Here is a 16,617-nt window from a genome sequence, read left to right on the forward strand (position 1 = left end):
CAGCCTTTTATCTTTTGAGCACGCTTCTTCCCATTCTCACCATCTGATAACATATATTACTTATGTGGAGACACTTAATTTTCCTTGGTCTTTTAATTTCTCTTTATTATATCTTATTTTAGATATCAGTAATGCTTTTTATGTAAATAATTTAGGTCTATTTTCAAGATCAGTAATTATTTAATAAATTGTGTTGAAGATGTCCATTAGCCCAATTACTGAGTTATCAGCAACTACCATGTAAATTTTAGAAATTTTACTTCATGTTTGTTATGAATTTTTGATTTTTAAATTAAATTTTTATTATGAGACAAACATAAATTCACATGAAGTTGTATGAAATAGTTTAGAGAGATCATGTGTTCTTTTTATCTAGTTTCATTCGATAGCAATATCTTCTAAAATTGTAGTACACTATCACCACCAGGATATTGGCATTAATAGTTGGTCCAAGATATAGGGCATTTCCATCAACATAAAAATCCTAATTTTGTCATTTTTTAGCCATTCCCACTTCTCTTCCAACCACTCCTTCTTTAGCTCTTGGTAACTACTAAACATTCAAGGATGTTATATAATCATAATCATACAGTATAAAACCTTTGGGATTGGCTTTTTTCACTTGGCTTAATTCTTAGGAATTTATCCATATTGTTACATGTACCAATTTTCCTTTTTTTTTCATTTCTTCTAACTAGTAGAAAAATAATTTATTGAGATGCATATTAGTCTATTCATGCCACTCTAACAAAATGCCTCAGACTTGGTAGTTTATGAGGAAGAATTTTATTGCTTATATCATGGATGCTGGGAAGTCCAAGACCAAGGCACCACAAATGCAGTATCTGGTGAGAACTCACTTCCTGGTTTATTAACAGTCATCTTTTCTCTGACACCTCGTGGGGCAGAAGAGAGGAAGTTCCTCTCTGGGGTCTCAGTTATCAGCTCACTAATACCTTTCATGAGGGCCCAACCCTCATGGCCTAATCACTTCCAGAAGGTCCCTCTTCCAAGTATTATATGACAGATTGGGTTTAGCTTCTAATTTTGGAGGAAACACTTTTCAGTTGATAGCAGTGTCCAATTCACTTAACTGGTATACTTGCCTCTTACTTTCTTAATTGGTGAAGAGGGAGCTAGACAATGAAAGATTAATAAGTATTGAATGTAAGTGTAAATATGTAGCTTTTTAAAAAAAGTCAAAACATTAATCATCACTCTTAGAGGTATTTTAAAAATGTGTTCTCAATTTTATTTTATTTGCTAGTATAAATTAGGGGGCAAGACCTGAAATATACAGAACAAATACATACTCAAACTGTTGATGAAAACAATCCAGCTATATGCAGAGAGCTACGGGATTTTCTGTAGTCATTGAACTGAGATCACTGAGTGAAAATCTAAAGTTCAACTTAACACAGTGATATAAAGAAACATCAATTAGGGGCTTAGGATCTTGCTATTTATAGCATGGTTAACGTAAAAATGGGATATTTGATTTCTGAATTCAGACAATAATGTCTGTCATAATATATTTACTGTTGCAAAATTTGGATAGTTACAGTGAGAATGTAGATTGCAAGAAATACCATTTTAATATACAAAATAATTCAATCTATTTAATTCTTTACTTAGATAGAATAGCTTAGAGTGCAAGAGATTTCAGTGTGTGTTTATACATAGGCAGAGTGGAGAGAGATGGGAAAGGATAAGATCTGTTATCAGAAGACATATTCTGCCTCCTAAAAATAGTGAAAGTTATACTGTTTTCCTCATTCTATTCAGTTTTTAATACATAGCTCTAATTTGTGATACCAAACAGGAAAATAACTGCAACTTAATTCCTTGTTTATTCCTTTCCTTGTTTTTCCTTTCTTTCAATTTTTTTCATCTTTGTACTGTTGACTGTCAAACCCAGGGCCTCATGCATGCCAAGCAAGTGCTCTACTACTGATCCACATCCCCAGCCCCTTAGTTATTATTTTGAAATATTTTCAAAGATTTGATTTACATTTATACTCTTTATACTACTTACATATATCCATTATATATATTTTATATATAATATATTTTATGAATTATATATATTACTTACATATCTCTTATTACTTTGTTATTTTTATGTGTTCATATTTATCAAATTAATTGGAAGAAACAAATTTTATAGACCACTTTATATTTTTAGTGAAAAAATTTATTGTTAAAATTAGTAATATTCTGATCAAATAAAAATTCTTTCAAAAGCCAAAGGTAGGGATTCCCAGATGGTTATCCTAGATGGTTTGTTTACTATTTACTTTTATGAAAAAGAAAACATGTCCTATGCTATTTCAGTCATCATAGGAATTTATAGAGGAAAGTATATCAACCTGGCTTTTACTATGTGCCATTGTTTATCATGGGGGAAAGAAGGGATACAGTCAGGAACTTATCTGTCGATTCCTTAATTTTTTCATTGCTGATATCACCTCTTTGTTTCTTAAGGTATAGATCAGGGGGTTTAAGAGAGGAGTGAAAACAGTATAAAATATTGAAAGAAGTTTATCCACGGGCAAGTCACTAAAAGGCCAAGCATAAATGAAGATGCAGGGGCCAAAGAAGAGGGTAACCACAGTAATGTGGGCCGTCAGAGTGGCCCGTGCCTTGGCCATGCCTGCTGAGGAACGACGTCGCACAGTCACCAGGATGACTGTGTATGAGATCAGCAGGAGGAAAAAGGACATCATGGCCATTAGACCACTGTCTGAAAGCATCAGAACCTGAAGAATATAAGTGTCAGTGCAAGCAAGTTTGATTACCAGGGGAAGGTCACAGAAAAAACTATCCACCTTATTGGGACCACAGAATGGAAGGTTTACTGTGAAGACCAACTGACTTATCGAGTGTAGGACCCCAATGATCCAGGAGCCCACCACGAGGACAATGCACTTGTGTACATTCATAATGGTTGCATAGTGTAGGGGTCGACATATAGCTACGTATCTGTCATATGCCATGGCCACAAGAAGCATCATTTCACCACCAGCAAAGACATGCAGAAAGAATATCTGGGCCATGCAACCCCCAAAAGAAATGCTCTTGTGCTCCATAAGGAAGTCGAAAATCATTTTGGGGGTAGCAAAGGTAGACAGACACACGTCGAGGAAGGAGAGGTTGCTGAGTAGAAAGTACATTGGTGTGTGCAGCATGGGTTCAGAGATGACGGTGAGCAAAATGAAGAGGTTTCCCAGCACGATGGATAAGTAGAAAACGGTAAAAAATGCAAAATAGAAAAGTTGTAGCTCTCGAGAACCTGAAAGACTGTTAAGTACAAATTCAGTCACTCCTGACTTATTTCCTTGATCCATGATTTCAAATTTCAGAGATCTGATCAGAAATTTTCCTGTAACATGAAATGAAAATAATAATGTTACAAATAATAATATTACAGGATTGTAACAGTACATGAGAAAAGCCAAGACTGGCATCAAATTCTATTCAACATTTACTTATGAGCCTCATAAGCAAACAAAACATATCTTGCATGCAATCATTTCTTTTGTAATGGCTGGGTGTCCTTGGTTTTAATGGTTGCATTACAGGTGTAAATTCTAAAAATACCAGCGTACAACCTTACCTTTAGGACTTTGAGTTTCTTTATAAAAAGAGACAGATAAACTCTAGTCATAGTGACAGGTTTTCAATTCTATCATTTGTAATTCCTAGAAATGTGAACTTGTGCAAGTTAAACTCTCCGTACATCAGGTTTTCTATGTGCAAATTAACAAAAATAAGGGTATATGCCCTCTAGGATTATTGTGAAGATTAAAAGAATTATAATAATTGAAATGTGTAGTGGAGTGCCTGACCTAGTAAGTATTCAATTAAAGTTAGATACTATATACCTACCTTTATTTCATCAATGATGAAAATATTTGCATGTGCAAGTTAGGGTGGTACCTAAAATATTAAAATGTGTTTTCCTCTTCCTAAAAATAGCTATTATGTGTACTTTTAGTATCATGTTTTACGTTGAAGAATGTTAATATTTGAGGTAACAATATCCCATTTTTCCATTTTTAGTCAGACAATTCTTACTTCAAGCTCTTTGTTAATGCATACTCTTCTTTACCCCATGACTGAATTTGTGTGAATTTAATGTGATTTTCATTTAGTATCAAGTACAAAACAGACTATTTTATTTTCTATTATCAATCTATATTCCCTGTCCATTTGTGTAAATGTGGTCTATGGTTCTAAAGAAGTCCTTGTATTTATTTCCTTCACACTATATAAACCATAGATGGTATTTGTTAATCTAAATGCATTTTCAGTTTCATGTCAGCTAAAAAATAACTGCTTTTATTTTACAAATTATCCCTGTGTACTTTTAATAAAACTTTTAAAAAATGTTTCTGATTCTATTCTACAAAAATGGCTCTATTTTGACAAATCACAAAGTTGGATCAAGTGTGAAAATTAATTGACTAAAAATAATTACAAAGAAACAGGATGCATAGTAAGGAATGCCTGAATGCAACAACAGATGGAAACTCACCTTTCTAAAGATGATATACAATTTTGTTTTTTCATTGCACTCCTCTACTAGCAAAAGGGCTAGTAGAGGAGTGCAATGATATGTATACCTCGACATTAATATACATACCCTATGACATGGAATTGAAATTTAAAAAAAAATATTTTTTCAAATATGTAAAGATCACTGTAAATATTTTTTTCCACACCACAGGAGCTCACCTGTGTGGGTATGTGCATTCACTTTGGTCCTGGGGAAGGAAGACAGAGCTAACTCATTGCACATTGCACTGTTTATGGAAGAAATGCCAGGACGTCTTTATGGGGCAGAAAATTGTTTTCCAACAGCAGATATAATAGCCAAGGTGCTAAAGTCTATCCTCAGTCCCTCTGTTTCCACCAATTTCCTCTGTTCACCAACTGAGTGGAATTCCTTTCTGACTGCTCCATTTTAGGGTTATAAGATTATTATGTCCTTTTTGCCAGAGAGCTGGCGAAACCCAAAGTCAGACAAAGTAATTATTTTCAATTATCTAAACTTTATTTACCTGGAATGAAGAGAAAATACTATTGGGGTCAGAAGTCATTTGCTAAACTCACTTCTAGGAGAATGCTTGCTACTGTTGCTATAGAATACATATACATAAAAATGTTTTGACAGGTCTAGCCCAAAGTATAAACAGTGATTGTCTCCGAGAGATTGAGAGATTACAATAATTTAATCATTAGATATTTCTGTATTTACTGTTTTTTGTTTCTTTGTTCTGATACTGCAGATGAAACCCAGGGACACTTTACCACTGAACTACATCCCCAGTTCTTTTTATTTAGTTTTTCTTATTTTGAGACAGGGTCTCACTAAGTTGCTGAGGGTCAATTTGCTGAGGCTGGCCTCAAATTTGGGATCCTCTTGCCTCAGTATCCCATATTGCTAGGATTACAGGTATGCATCATTGTGTCTAGCCTGAGTTTATTTTTGTTATGCAATGAGAATGTAATATCTTTTGGCTCAGAAAATAATAAATTAAGAATTAATTTATAATATTATATATATATATATATATATATATATATATATATCAACATTTATGCATTATAGTTATACATAACTGTTAGGGTCTGTAAACAAGTCAGGATGGCTCCTGGCATTTTGCCAGAGGGAGTGGTTTGTGAATTAACGCCAGCGAGCCATTAAGTGTGGAGATTCCTTATTGGTTGACTGCTGTATCTAGTTTATGCTAATTAAGATAAGCTGTGTGTAATGTATATATACCCCTCCTGTCCTACAATCAAAAGCTCCCACTCCTGCTGTATCAATGTAGACAAGTTGCTCGTCACCCCCCCCCCCTGGTTATTTTGCTGCAGCCGGACTGCGGCACATAACATTAGGGTTCATTTTGACATAACCATTCATGCAAGAAATATGATTTTCATATACTGCTCCTCTTTCTCTGATGATTTTCCTTTATGTATAATTTTAAATTTTATTTAGTTTATTTTAACGTATAAAGGTGAAATTCACTGTGGTACACTCATATGAAAACATAGCATAATTAGCTCAATTTTATTTCACCATTCATGTGCTTTCCGTCTCTTCTGTCCTCCCCTTCATCTACTCCACTGCTTATTAATTTTAATTTAGAAAAATCAAAAGTTAACAAAATGAAATAAAATAATTTTTAAAAAGAACACACATAAATAATAAATATTAATGCAAATATACCCTATAACTGCAAGTATCATACATATTATTTTATAATCAACTACTCAACAGCGTATTATAAATATTATCTATGTCAATAGAATATTTTTTGTATGCCAGCTTGTTTGCGCATTTGTGTTATTTTATTACATGGATGTTTTAAATTTTCCCTATTAACATATAATAAGGAAGATCTAAGATGGCAAGTTAGGGGTAGGCTGCATTCTTGTCGCTCCAGGACCTGGGATTCAAGTAGTGGGAATACTGTTTCTCTGCAAGTGATCAAAGAACCCACAACAGCTGCTCCCATGTAGGAATCACAGCTTCTGTGCCATTCAGGTCTCCAGGCCTCAGCATCAGCACAGGATTCCTAGCCACTCATCCACGCAGATCTTATAGGTGCCCAGGTAGGACCACCGGCATTAGCACCCACACAGGACTCCTGATAGCCCACCCATCCAGGACACCCAGTTGTAGCCCACACTGGAACTCTAGTCACCCCTCCCATGTGGACCCCCATCTACCAATATGGGGCTCCTCTGGTGGCCTCCTTCTTGTAGCACTGCAACCACTCCCACCATTCCTACAGGCAGTATCCTGCACCTGGGGACACTGCACTGGGTCCAGAGAGAGCTGTCAGCCACAATACTGCACACCTCAGAGCTACATCTCTGAACATACTGCTCAATACCACTGCCAGGCCCTACCTGACCCCACTCCCCATTGCTGAAAGCAGCAGACTCCATCTTACAGCACATCCATTGCCATGTTTACTTTGCAACTCCCAACTTGTAACCCTGGCTGGGGCTTAGAAATAGTATCAAAGTACCAAAAGTCTCCAATTCACCCTCTTTCCCCTGAAGCTGCTAAACCTGCAAAGTGCCTGCAGCTATGTGGTCAGTCCATAGCTCGAAAAACTGGGTTGCAAAACCAGGTCCTGAACTACCCAATATAAAACAGCTCTCTGAGACAGGCGCACAGGCCCCAGAGAGCAGCCCACAAGACCTTTGGAGAGAAAAATTCCTGATTGGGAAGTAGAAAAGGAGGAAGTGAGTGAGATACAGTTTAGAGACTAAATTAGAGACCAGGAATCGTGAGGTCTATAGGCGATATATGGAGATAAGACCAGGCACCCACATCGCACAAGCCAGCCCCAAAGGAGATCCTTGGGGTGCAGTCTTCCATCAGGAACCGGCAAGTATTATAAGTCACCTCCAGGAGCCACGCCCCAAGACCAACCCACCCACCATAATAACCTTCACCATCTTGAGGGTGGAGATAGGAGCAAACAACAGACAAATTCACCTATTGGATGAGAAGGGAAGCTGGAAAGATACTGGTCTCCAACAAATACAATCCTTGTATCTTCTTCAGGGTATTTTTTCTCACTCTCTCTCTCTTCTTCCACCTTCACATACCCAGAGTTTGTGAAACCAAGTAATTTGCATGAATTAGGAGACTGAGGGCTGGGATGTCTGAATAGTATATTACAATGGTGTTGTATATTCTTTTATGTCCTATTTCTACATTTTTTACATTTTATATTATGTTTGTTTTGTGTAATCTACTGTCTTTCCACTAATTTCTCTCACCAAAATCAATTTCTCTCTCTTTTCCTGATACTAAACAACTTATTTAGATTCCCCTTTCATGTTTTCTAAGATCTAATAACTCTATATTCTCACCTCCTTCCCCCTCAATGTCTCATCCTACACCTCACCCCCAATGCTGTGTCCAACATCAGAAACTGTAGTCCCTTTTACAAACCTACTCTTTATATTATAGATAATAATTGAACTTACAATTTCTATATATTGTGACAAATTCGTAAACATGTTAATAGCAGCTATTTGGTTTAAGGTTGTATATTGTTTGTATTGGGATCTGTTCACATTGTTCTTCCCATTAAAGGAGAGGTGTTGGAAACCTGCAGGGGCACTATAAGTCTATAGGGTAACAGCAGTAATGCCTTGGATTACTAGAAGAAAAGACACAGAAACAACATGGAAAAACAAGGGAAGAAAGTGACTGCAACAAACCAAGATATTGCATTATTAGAATCTATGGCCAGAAGAACAGAAGTAATGACAGAAAAGGAGTTCAGAATGTACATAATTGCAATATTCTGTGAATTAAAGGGTGATATAGAAGAGCAAATATAGGAAGAAAATGATCATTTCTAGAAAGAACTACATAAGCAAATATAGGAAGCAAAAGATTACTTCCATAAGGAGATAAAGATTCTGAAAAAAAATAGAGCAATCCTTGAAATGAAAGAAACAATAAACCAAATAAAAAGATCAATAAAAAGCATCACCAATAGAAAGCATCACCAATAGAGTAGATCGCTTGGAAGACAAGACCTCAGATAATGAAGACAAAATATGTAATATTGAAAAGAATGTTAACCAACAGCGAAGATAGTAAGAAACCATGAACACAACAGTCAAGAATTATGCTATAACCCAAAAAGACTAAATTTAAGAATTATTGGGATAGAGGAAGGCATAGAGTTCCAAATTAAAGGAATTAACAATCTATTCAATGAAATAATAACAGAAATTTTTCCATACATGAACAATGAATTGGAAAATCAAATACAAGAGGCTTACAGGACAACAAATGTACAAAATCACACCAAATCCATACCAAGGCACATTATAATGAAAATACCTAGCATACAGAATAAGAGTTTTAAAAGTCACAAGAGAAAGGAATCAGGTTACATATAGTGAGAAACCAATAAGGATATTTGTAGATTTTTATTCCCAGATCCTGAAAGCTAGAAGATCCCGGGAACAACATATACCAAGCTCCGAAAGAAAATGGATGCCAACCAAGAATCTTATATCCAGCAAAATTAAGCTTTAGATTTGATAATGAAATAAAACCCTTCCATGATAAACAAAAGTTTAAAAAAATTTACAACTCAAAAACCTGTACTACAGAACATCCTTGGCAAAATATTACATGAAGAGAAAAAAAAAAAAACAACTCTTGGCGAACATGTGGGGAGTATGGAACACTCATACATTGCTGGTGGGACTGCAAATTGGTTCAAACAATATGTAAAGCAGTATGGAGATTCCTTGGAAAACTTGGAATGGAAACACCATTTGATCCTCCATCTATACCCAAAGGTATACTACAGCATACTACAGGAACATGGCCACATCAATGTTTATAGCAGCACAATTCACAATAGCTAAATTGTGGAGCCAACCTATATGCCCTTCAGTAGATGAATATATAAAGAAACTCTGGTATATATACACAATAGAATATTACTCAGCAATAAAAAGAATAAAATTATGGCATTTGTAGGTAAATGGTTGGAGTTAGAGAATCTTATGCTAAGTGAAGTAAGTCAATCTCAAAATACCAAATGTTGAAGTTTTCTCTAATAAGAGGATGCTGATCCATACTTGGGACGGGGAGAGCATGTGAGGAATGCAGGAACCCTAGATAGGGCAAAAGAAAGGGAAGGGAAGGGAGGAGAGGGAAGGGAGTGGGCAGGGGGTAGAAATGACAGAGGAATATGATAGACATCACTACCCCAAGTACATGTATGAAGACAGGAATGGTGTGACTCTACTTTGTGTAAAGCCAGAGATATGAAATATTCTGCTCTCTATATGTACTATGAATTGAAATACATTCTGCTATCATATAGAGCAAATTAGGATAAATAAATAAATAAATAAATAAATATAATAAATTACTTTTTATTTTAGCTATAATTTATGGGTTTATATAATTTATTTAGAATATATGATCATAATTATGTTCTTCAAATGTTTCTTATTCATTATGTGAAAATTTATTTTATTAAAATTATATATGAGAATGACCATTCCTCAATTTGTTTTTTAAAATAAGTTACTTTATTATGCTTGTTATTTTTACTTTCTACATAAAAACTCATATTAATGTTTTAATGCACTTAAATAATAAAGATGACCATTTATCTGTAGTTATGTGTGAACTGTTTTTGTTTTTTTTTTAGTTCCTCATTTGCCTATCCATGACTGTTGCCCATTTTTCTACTGGGAACTTCATCTTTTTAATATGTATTTATAATATTTTCCATACTATGGGATTATCTTTTGTACAGATATTAAATAGATATTTTAATTTACTCTTTTCATTTTAATATTATTTATGTTATTTTTACTTAACTTGCTTAAAATATTTAAGTAAATTAAAATCTATTTTTGCTGAGTGGCTTTTCACTTTATTGTCTTACCTAAAGGATTTCGGTGCAATCAATTATATTCATTACTTCAAAAAATGTACCAAAACATTAATTAATAAATTTAGCATTTAAACAAAGCCTTTCAAACTGTGGTCGCTATGGAAAAAAGAATATTAAGTAAGTTTCTAGTAGTGCAATTTGAAGGTCACAGCTTTAAATACCACTTTTTATTGGACAAGGTAGAAGCTCCAAGACTAACTGAAGATAATTTTGAAGAATGGCATTTCTAGGGCAATAAAAACCTTAACTAAAGAAAATAAAGATTCTCTCATGGAAATTACGACTACAACCTAAGATTTGAGAAGATAAGAAATGAGGTTTTTCGGCATACTTCTGAAATCACTCCACAAAATTTCTATTTCATTTGGCTTGTGATCATTTTCTAATACTAAGCTATGGAGTCTACTATAAGTTGATCACTTTTGTATGTTTCTTTTGACTGAACATATATTTTCCCTGTGTTTAATTTCCTAAAATAATCCAAGCCTTACTACAGGAAGTTTCCAGAGAAAACTAAAAAACCTTTCATCAGAGTGTAGTTGATGGCATTTTTGTTTATTATCTATGGTAGGATAGCTAACCCAAAACAAAAATTATCTTAACATTATTAAATTCTTCTTTACATCATATTCAGGTGCTAAAGAAATTAGAAGTATCATTTCTCAAATAATATAATACCTCAAGTTGGTAAGGTTCTATATATATTTTACACACACACACACACACACATATAAAATTTACTTATTTACACACATATATCACAAGTATGCATTTCAGAAGTTTTACATATATTTATATTTACATATTAATTTATATTTTTATATATTTATTTCTCTATGAAAAATTCATGTCTTCCTCCCATCACAGTTAAGCCTGTGTCAAAAGGACCTGTTTATAAATGGTACAAAGGACTGATTTATAAATAGTGCCAAATTAATGAACAGAGTCATAAATGATCACATGAATAATTTTATGTGTGAATGATTTAATGCAATGCCATTTGAGTGAGAGGATAATGACTAATGAAATATAATTATTGCATCATCATTAAACTCTTGTTTATAAACAAATAGGTAATTAAGTTGTAATTAATTAATTTGACTTTAAACATGAATTAATTAAAAATCCCAATCTATATCTTGAACCATGACTTTGTTGAAAGAAGACATGGAAAATAAGAAGAGGGAGGGAAAAAAAGGAGGTGAGAGAGGGAGGAAGGACTAGAAGGAAGAAAAGAAGAAGGAAAAGAGAGAAGGACGGACAGAAAAGAACAGGGGGATAAAGGATATTTTAAGACTAATTATATTTCTTATTTATTATTCTTCTAGTTTATTAAGTATTAATAAAGTCCTTATTTTGTCTTAATAATCATCAGCATATTCTTTCTGTTTTGTAGCTGAGTAATAATACAAAAATAAATGCAAAAGTAGATTTATTGAAAATTTAAAGGTCTAGAGTCATTTAAACAATGCTTCACTTTAAATCAATATTTTTGAATAACAAATAACTGTTTGCCCTAATTTTTGAATGTAAACAAAATTTCTGGATCACTCATTTATGTAATTTCTACAGGAAGCAAAAACTAAATCTCTAGCTAAATATCTGCCTTCGACCATTTAATTTTGAGTAATTTAGTTTAAAGGGTGCACTGATTCTGCACCTTAGAAACCTAATAGAAACATTTTGGAAATGGATGTGGGTAGGTTCTTCTGTCCTGAGGTCATTATAAAGTATGTTAAAAGTAAATGGAAGAAGGCTGGAGTTATAGCTTAGTGGCAGAGTGCTTGTCTCTCATGTATGAGGCACTGGGTTCCATCTTCAGCACCACATAAAAATAAATATAAATATGGTGTGCATCTACAACTAAAAACAATTTTTTAAATAGGTAAATGAAAGAACAAATAAATAAATCCTTGAAGGTAGAAAAAGCAAACTTCATTAAAAGGCAAGCTGAAAGCCATATGCAAAACACAGGACAGCTTCTTATATTTCTCATGAAGGTGTGATAGTGAGATTTTTATATAGGTGATTTTGGGGGGCACTAAATTTTGGACATTTCACTTACAAAGTAGTTTAGTCATTGAAGTCGGTATACAAATAATGAAATCTCCAAAATTATAGCACCTGAAATAACCTAATTCATTCTAAACTAAAAATGCTACCGAGTGCCATCAATCTGCAAATTGCCCATCAATAATTTTTAATTAGAATTTAAAAAGTTATAGAAGTAAGTAAATTAGTACAATCAGATTTTTTCAGTTATTAATTTCTCTGATACTACATATATATGTGTGTCTGTGTGTATGGATACAAATACACATACATATATATTATTACATCATTGTTATTTTCTTGTTTATAAAGAAAGAAACCATACAAATGAGGTTATAAATAATTAAGTTATAAATAATTCATTGCATTTTTAAAAGTGAAGACATAAAAAATAAAAACAGCCAACCCACATTCTAATCATCTTGAATCATGATTTTGCTAAAAGAAGAAATAATGAGGGAGACGACAGAAAGAAAAAGAGAAGGAGGAAAGAAACAACAGAAAGATTTCATGTGAACATGTATATGTGTGTGTGTGTATATATATATATATATACATTCATATATGTATATATTATATATATTTCTAATTCAATTATATTCAAAGAATAATGTAAAAATCTAGAAGTTATTAAATACTGAATACAATTGGATTATATGTGTTCCCTTATAACTTTGGGATGAGAAAACTAGTTGCCATTTCTTATACACTATGTGATAAGATTTTTCTATGAGTATAGGTATGGATATTATATTTACGAAGTGGATTACACACATACAATCATGAGCAATATGCCTATCTACAAGGAACGCTCACAATCACACTTGAAGTTTAGTTCTGTGCATGTATCATATAATCTCAGGTTAATAACTGTCCAATCATATGGCAAACAAGTGGTAAAGCTAACATTTTCATGGCAGACACTACAGGTTAAGAATTTTAAGATAGTATGTTGGCATAATTACATGTGTGAAAATGGAAGCCACATCTGAAAATATATGTGTGTGCCTATTCATACAAAGAAGAAATTTAGATTAAGTGAATATATTGGCCTCTTACTGTGGTGCCACACTATGTGATATGTAATTGTCAGAATAAACCCAGAGAACAATGGCTAAGTCTGAAGAAGGGCATGAAATTGATTGACATGTGAAAAAAAGTCAGCAAATCTCAGAATGTTAAGTGGGAGTTTAGATATAAAAAGGCACATTCAATCTCACATGCAATCAAAAGCATTGTATTAAAATAGGTGGTCCACATAGAGCTCTTTGAAGTGGCAGAGTATGAAAACTTACATGAGTCTTTGATAGGCTGCCATAGAGATGTCTCTAAGATAGAGTTGAAATTTTTCAGCTCTTTTAATGTTAGAAGTGCAGCATGAAAACCTTGAAGAATGATAATAGTATCAGGAGTGTGTTCTTTTCATACTGATTTTGTTATGTCCTACATACTTTATTTAAGAGGAGGTAAAACTAAAAATGTATTTCTTATTGATGAGTTATTGTCCCGTGGGGCTATTGCTAACAAGGCTTTTTTTTTATCATAGACTAGCAAATATCATTTCTATCTAGGGATTCATGGTTTAAAATCATATTCCCGGGGCTGGAGATGTGGCTCAAGCGGTAGTGCGCTCGCCTGGCATGTGCGAGGCACTGGGTTCGATCCTCAGCACCACATAAAAATAAAATAAAGATGTTTTGTCCACCAAAAACTGAAAAATAAATATTTAAAAAAAAAAATCATATTCCCAGTTTATCTATATATTAGATATTGTGAGGGTCTCTTGTAACTAGTGTAGAGTTTATTTTCTAAGGAAATGTATACAAAGGCAAAATTTCTGTTTTTAACCATTATTACTGAATTCTGTCTCTGTAGGTTCAATATAGTCACAAATACTACTATTTTCTACACATTGCATATCATTTCAATCCATATTTAAATTACTTTTATCTGTAGGCATAGCAACTGATTTAACAACTGATTGTACTATGGTAAACCTATAATCACTTAGACAAACAATGTCTTTTTCTCCATCTCCCAATTAAATTTAATTCAGGAATGCATAATAATTGTATACCTATCACATGTAAAACCACAGAATAAGAATGTAAAATGAGTGCAAAGTGCTTATCTGCAAGTAGTTCACAAATTAGAAGACAATTAAAGAAAACGAACAATGTCACAAAATGTAAACAGAATAATATACATATCAAAAGTACAAATTCCATCAATTTTAACGTTGGGAAAGGTTATATTTTGTTAAACGAATCAGGAAATAACATATAAATAAGGAAACCCATGTTGGAAGGGATGAAGGAATGAAGACTGCCACTGTGCACTATGCATGAAGTGCCTTGAATTAAACAAAGGCTTTAAGAGGCAGAGATAATGAGTGAAGGAATATTTATTCTGAGAAACTGCTATCAGACTTATTCTTTTATTTGGAAATTCAAACTAATTTAAAATGTATCCTCGTCACTGTCAATACCATGAAGTGACTAAGTGGGTGTTTAACATGTATAGTTTGAAATGAAATCTTCTGTCTTTGGAGTAAGTAAATGAGGAGAATGTAATTTAATAATCATAGATCTCTTTGGGGCATGGGCTGCAAAAATTATTGTCTTAACTCTGATGTTGGACTTGGAAGTCATTGAGTATTTTCAAAACTAAAAAGTGTAAATTAGAATAATGTGTAGTTAACTATTTTTAATTTTATTAAATTCTTACTTTACTGCACCCTTCAATTTCATCACATAATTAAATAGATAAAAATTTTACAAAAGAAGATATCATATTGTAAAAGTAAAACTGTATAAAAGGAAAAAAACTTATATGAAGTAAAAGAAGAATTCACTAAATAAAGAACATTCATATTCCAAGATGGAGAAAAAATATTAACATAAGATAATAATTCAATACATGTATACAAAACTAACAAATGAGAAACAATATTAACATAAGATGATAATTCAATACATGTATATAAAACTAACAAAATGATTTTATTTTATTTTTTTATTTTTTTTTTCACTTTTTTTATTGGTTGTTCAAAACCCTACAAAGCTCTTGACATATCATATTTCATACATTAGCATACATTAGCTTCAAGTGAGTTATGAACTCCCTTTTTTACCCCAAGTACAGATTGCAGAATCACATGGGTTTTGCATGGAAACAGAGGGAGACCCTCATTGTTATACTAAATTACATATAAGAGGTTGTAAGTGGAATGGGAAAATAAACAAGGTGAGAAATGAATTACAGTAGAAGGGGTAGAGAGAGAAGATGGGAGGGGAGGGGAGGGGGGATAGTAGAGGATAGGAAAGGTAGCAGAATACAACAGTTACTAGTAACAAAATGATTTTAGATAATTGTGCAATCCAAACTGAAATATAATATGCTTTTTGCAAAGTATATGACAACTTCTTTTAAATTTATCTAAACAAATAAGAAAATCAAAGGTTAGTTATGACAAAAATAATAATTATGGTATAACAATCTTATCATGTTTGAAGGATATTATGAGGCTTTCATTAAATCATCAGACTTAGCAGAAAAAATGACAGATCAACTAGAAGAACATAACAAATAATCCAGGATTAAAGTCTTAGAACAGATAAGTCTTTAACATAAAAAAGAGTTATCACAAATTGGTAAAGAGAAAGTATTCAACATATGATCACCAGAACTACTAGTAAACTATTCATAAATTCTAAGGAATATAAAAGTTTATATCTTATATCAAGTAAATTACAAATGAATTAGAATCATTATTACAAGAAAACATTTAAACAAAAGGAACCTAAGGAAAATACCATATGAAATTTGTTTCTGAATATGAATACATGCAGTATACATAAGAATATAAAATAACATGTAAAGAAAAAATATATGGGTTTGACAATCATTTGAACAACTGATTTCCAAAACCACATTAAGTAACAGACAGGCACGGGAGAAAAAGGGATGCTAAACCCAAAATAAACAAAAATGTTCACATAACATGATATGTTTAAAATACTGGGGGGGGGATTGCCAATGAAGAATATTACATCTGATGAGACTCTCCTTCTGAATGAAGGAAAAATAGATA

The 16,617-nt window shown here is 32.9% G+C and overlaps 1 protein-coding gene across 1 annotated transcript; it reads right to left on the minus strand.

The window, feature by feature from the left end:
* Positions 1-2,420: 2,420 nt before the first annotated feature.
* On the minus strand, positions 2,421-3,347 carry LOC143393893 (olfactory receptor 4K15-like). The gene has a single exon (XM_076848388.2). The coding sequence runs from the start codon at positions 3,345-3,347 to the stop codon at positions 2,421-2,423; it is 927 nt and encodes a 308-aa protein (XP_076704503.2).
* Between the last annotated feature and the right edge of the window lie 13,270 nt (positions 3,348-16,617).

Source organism: Callospermophilus lateralis, chromosome 3 (genome assembly GCF_048772815.1).
Source record: "Callospermophilus lateralis isolate mCalLat2 chromosome 3, mCalLat2.hap1, whole genome shotgun sequence".
NCBI classification, from domain to species: Eukaryota; Metazoa; Chordata; class Mammalia; order Rodentia; family Sciuridae; genus Callospermophilus; species Callospermophilus lateralis.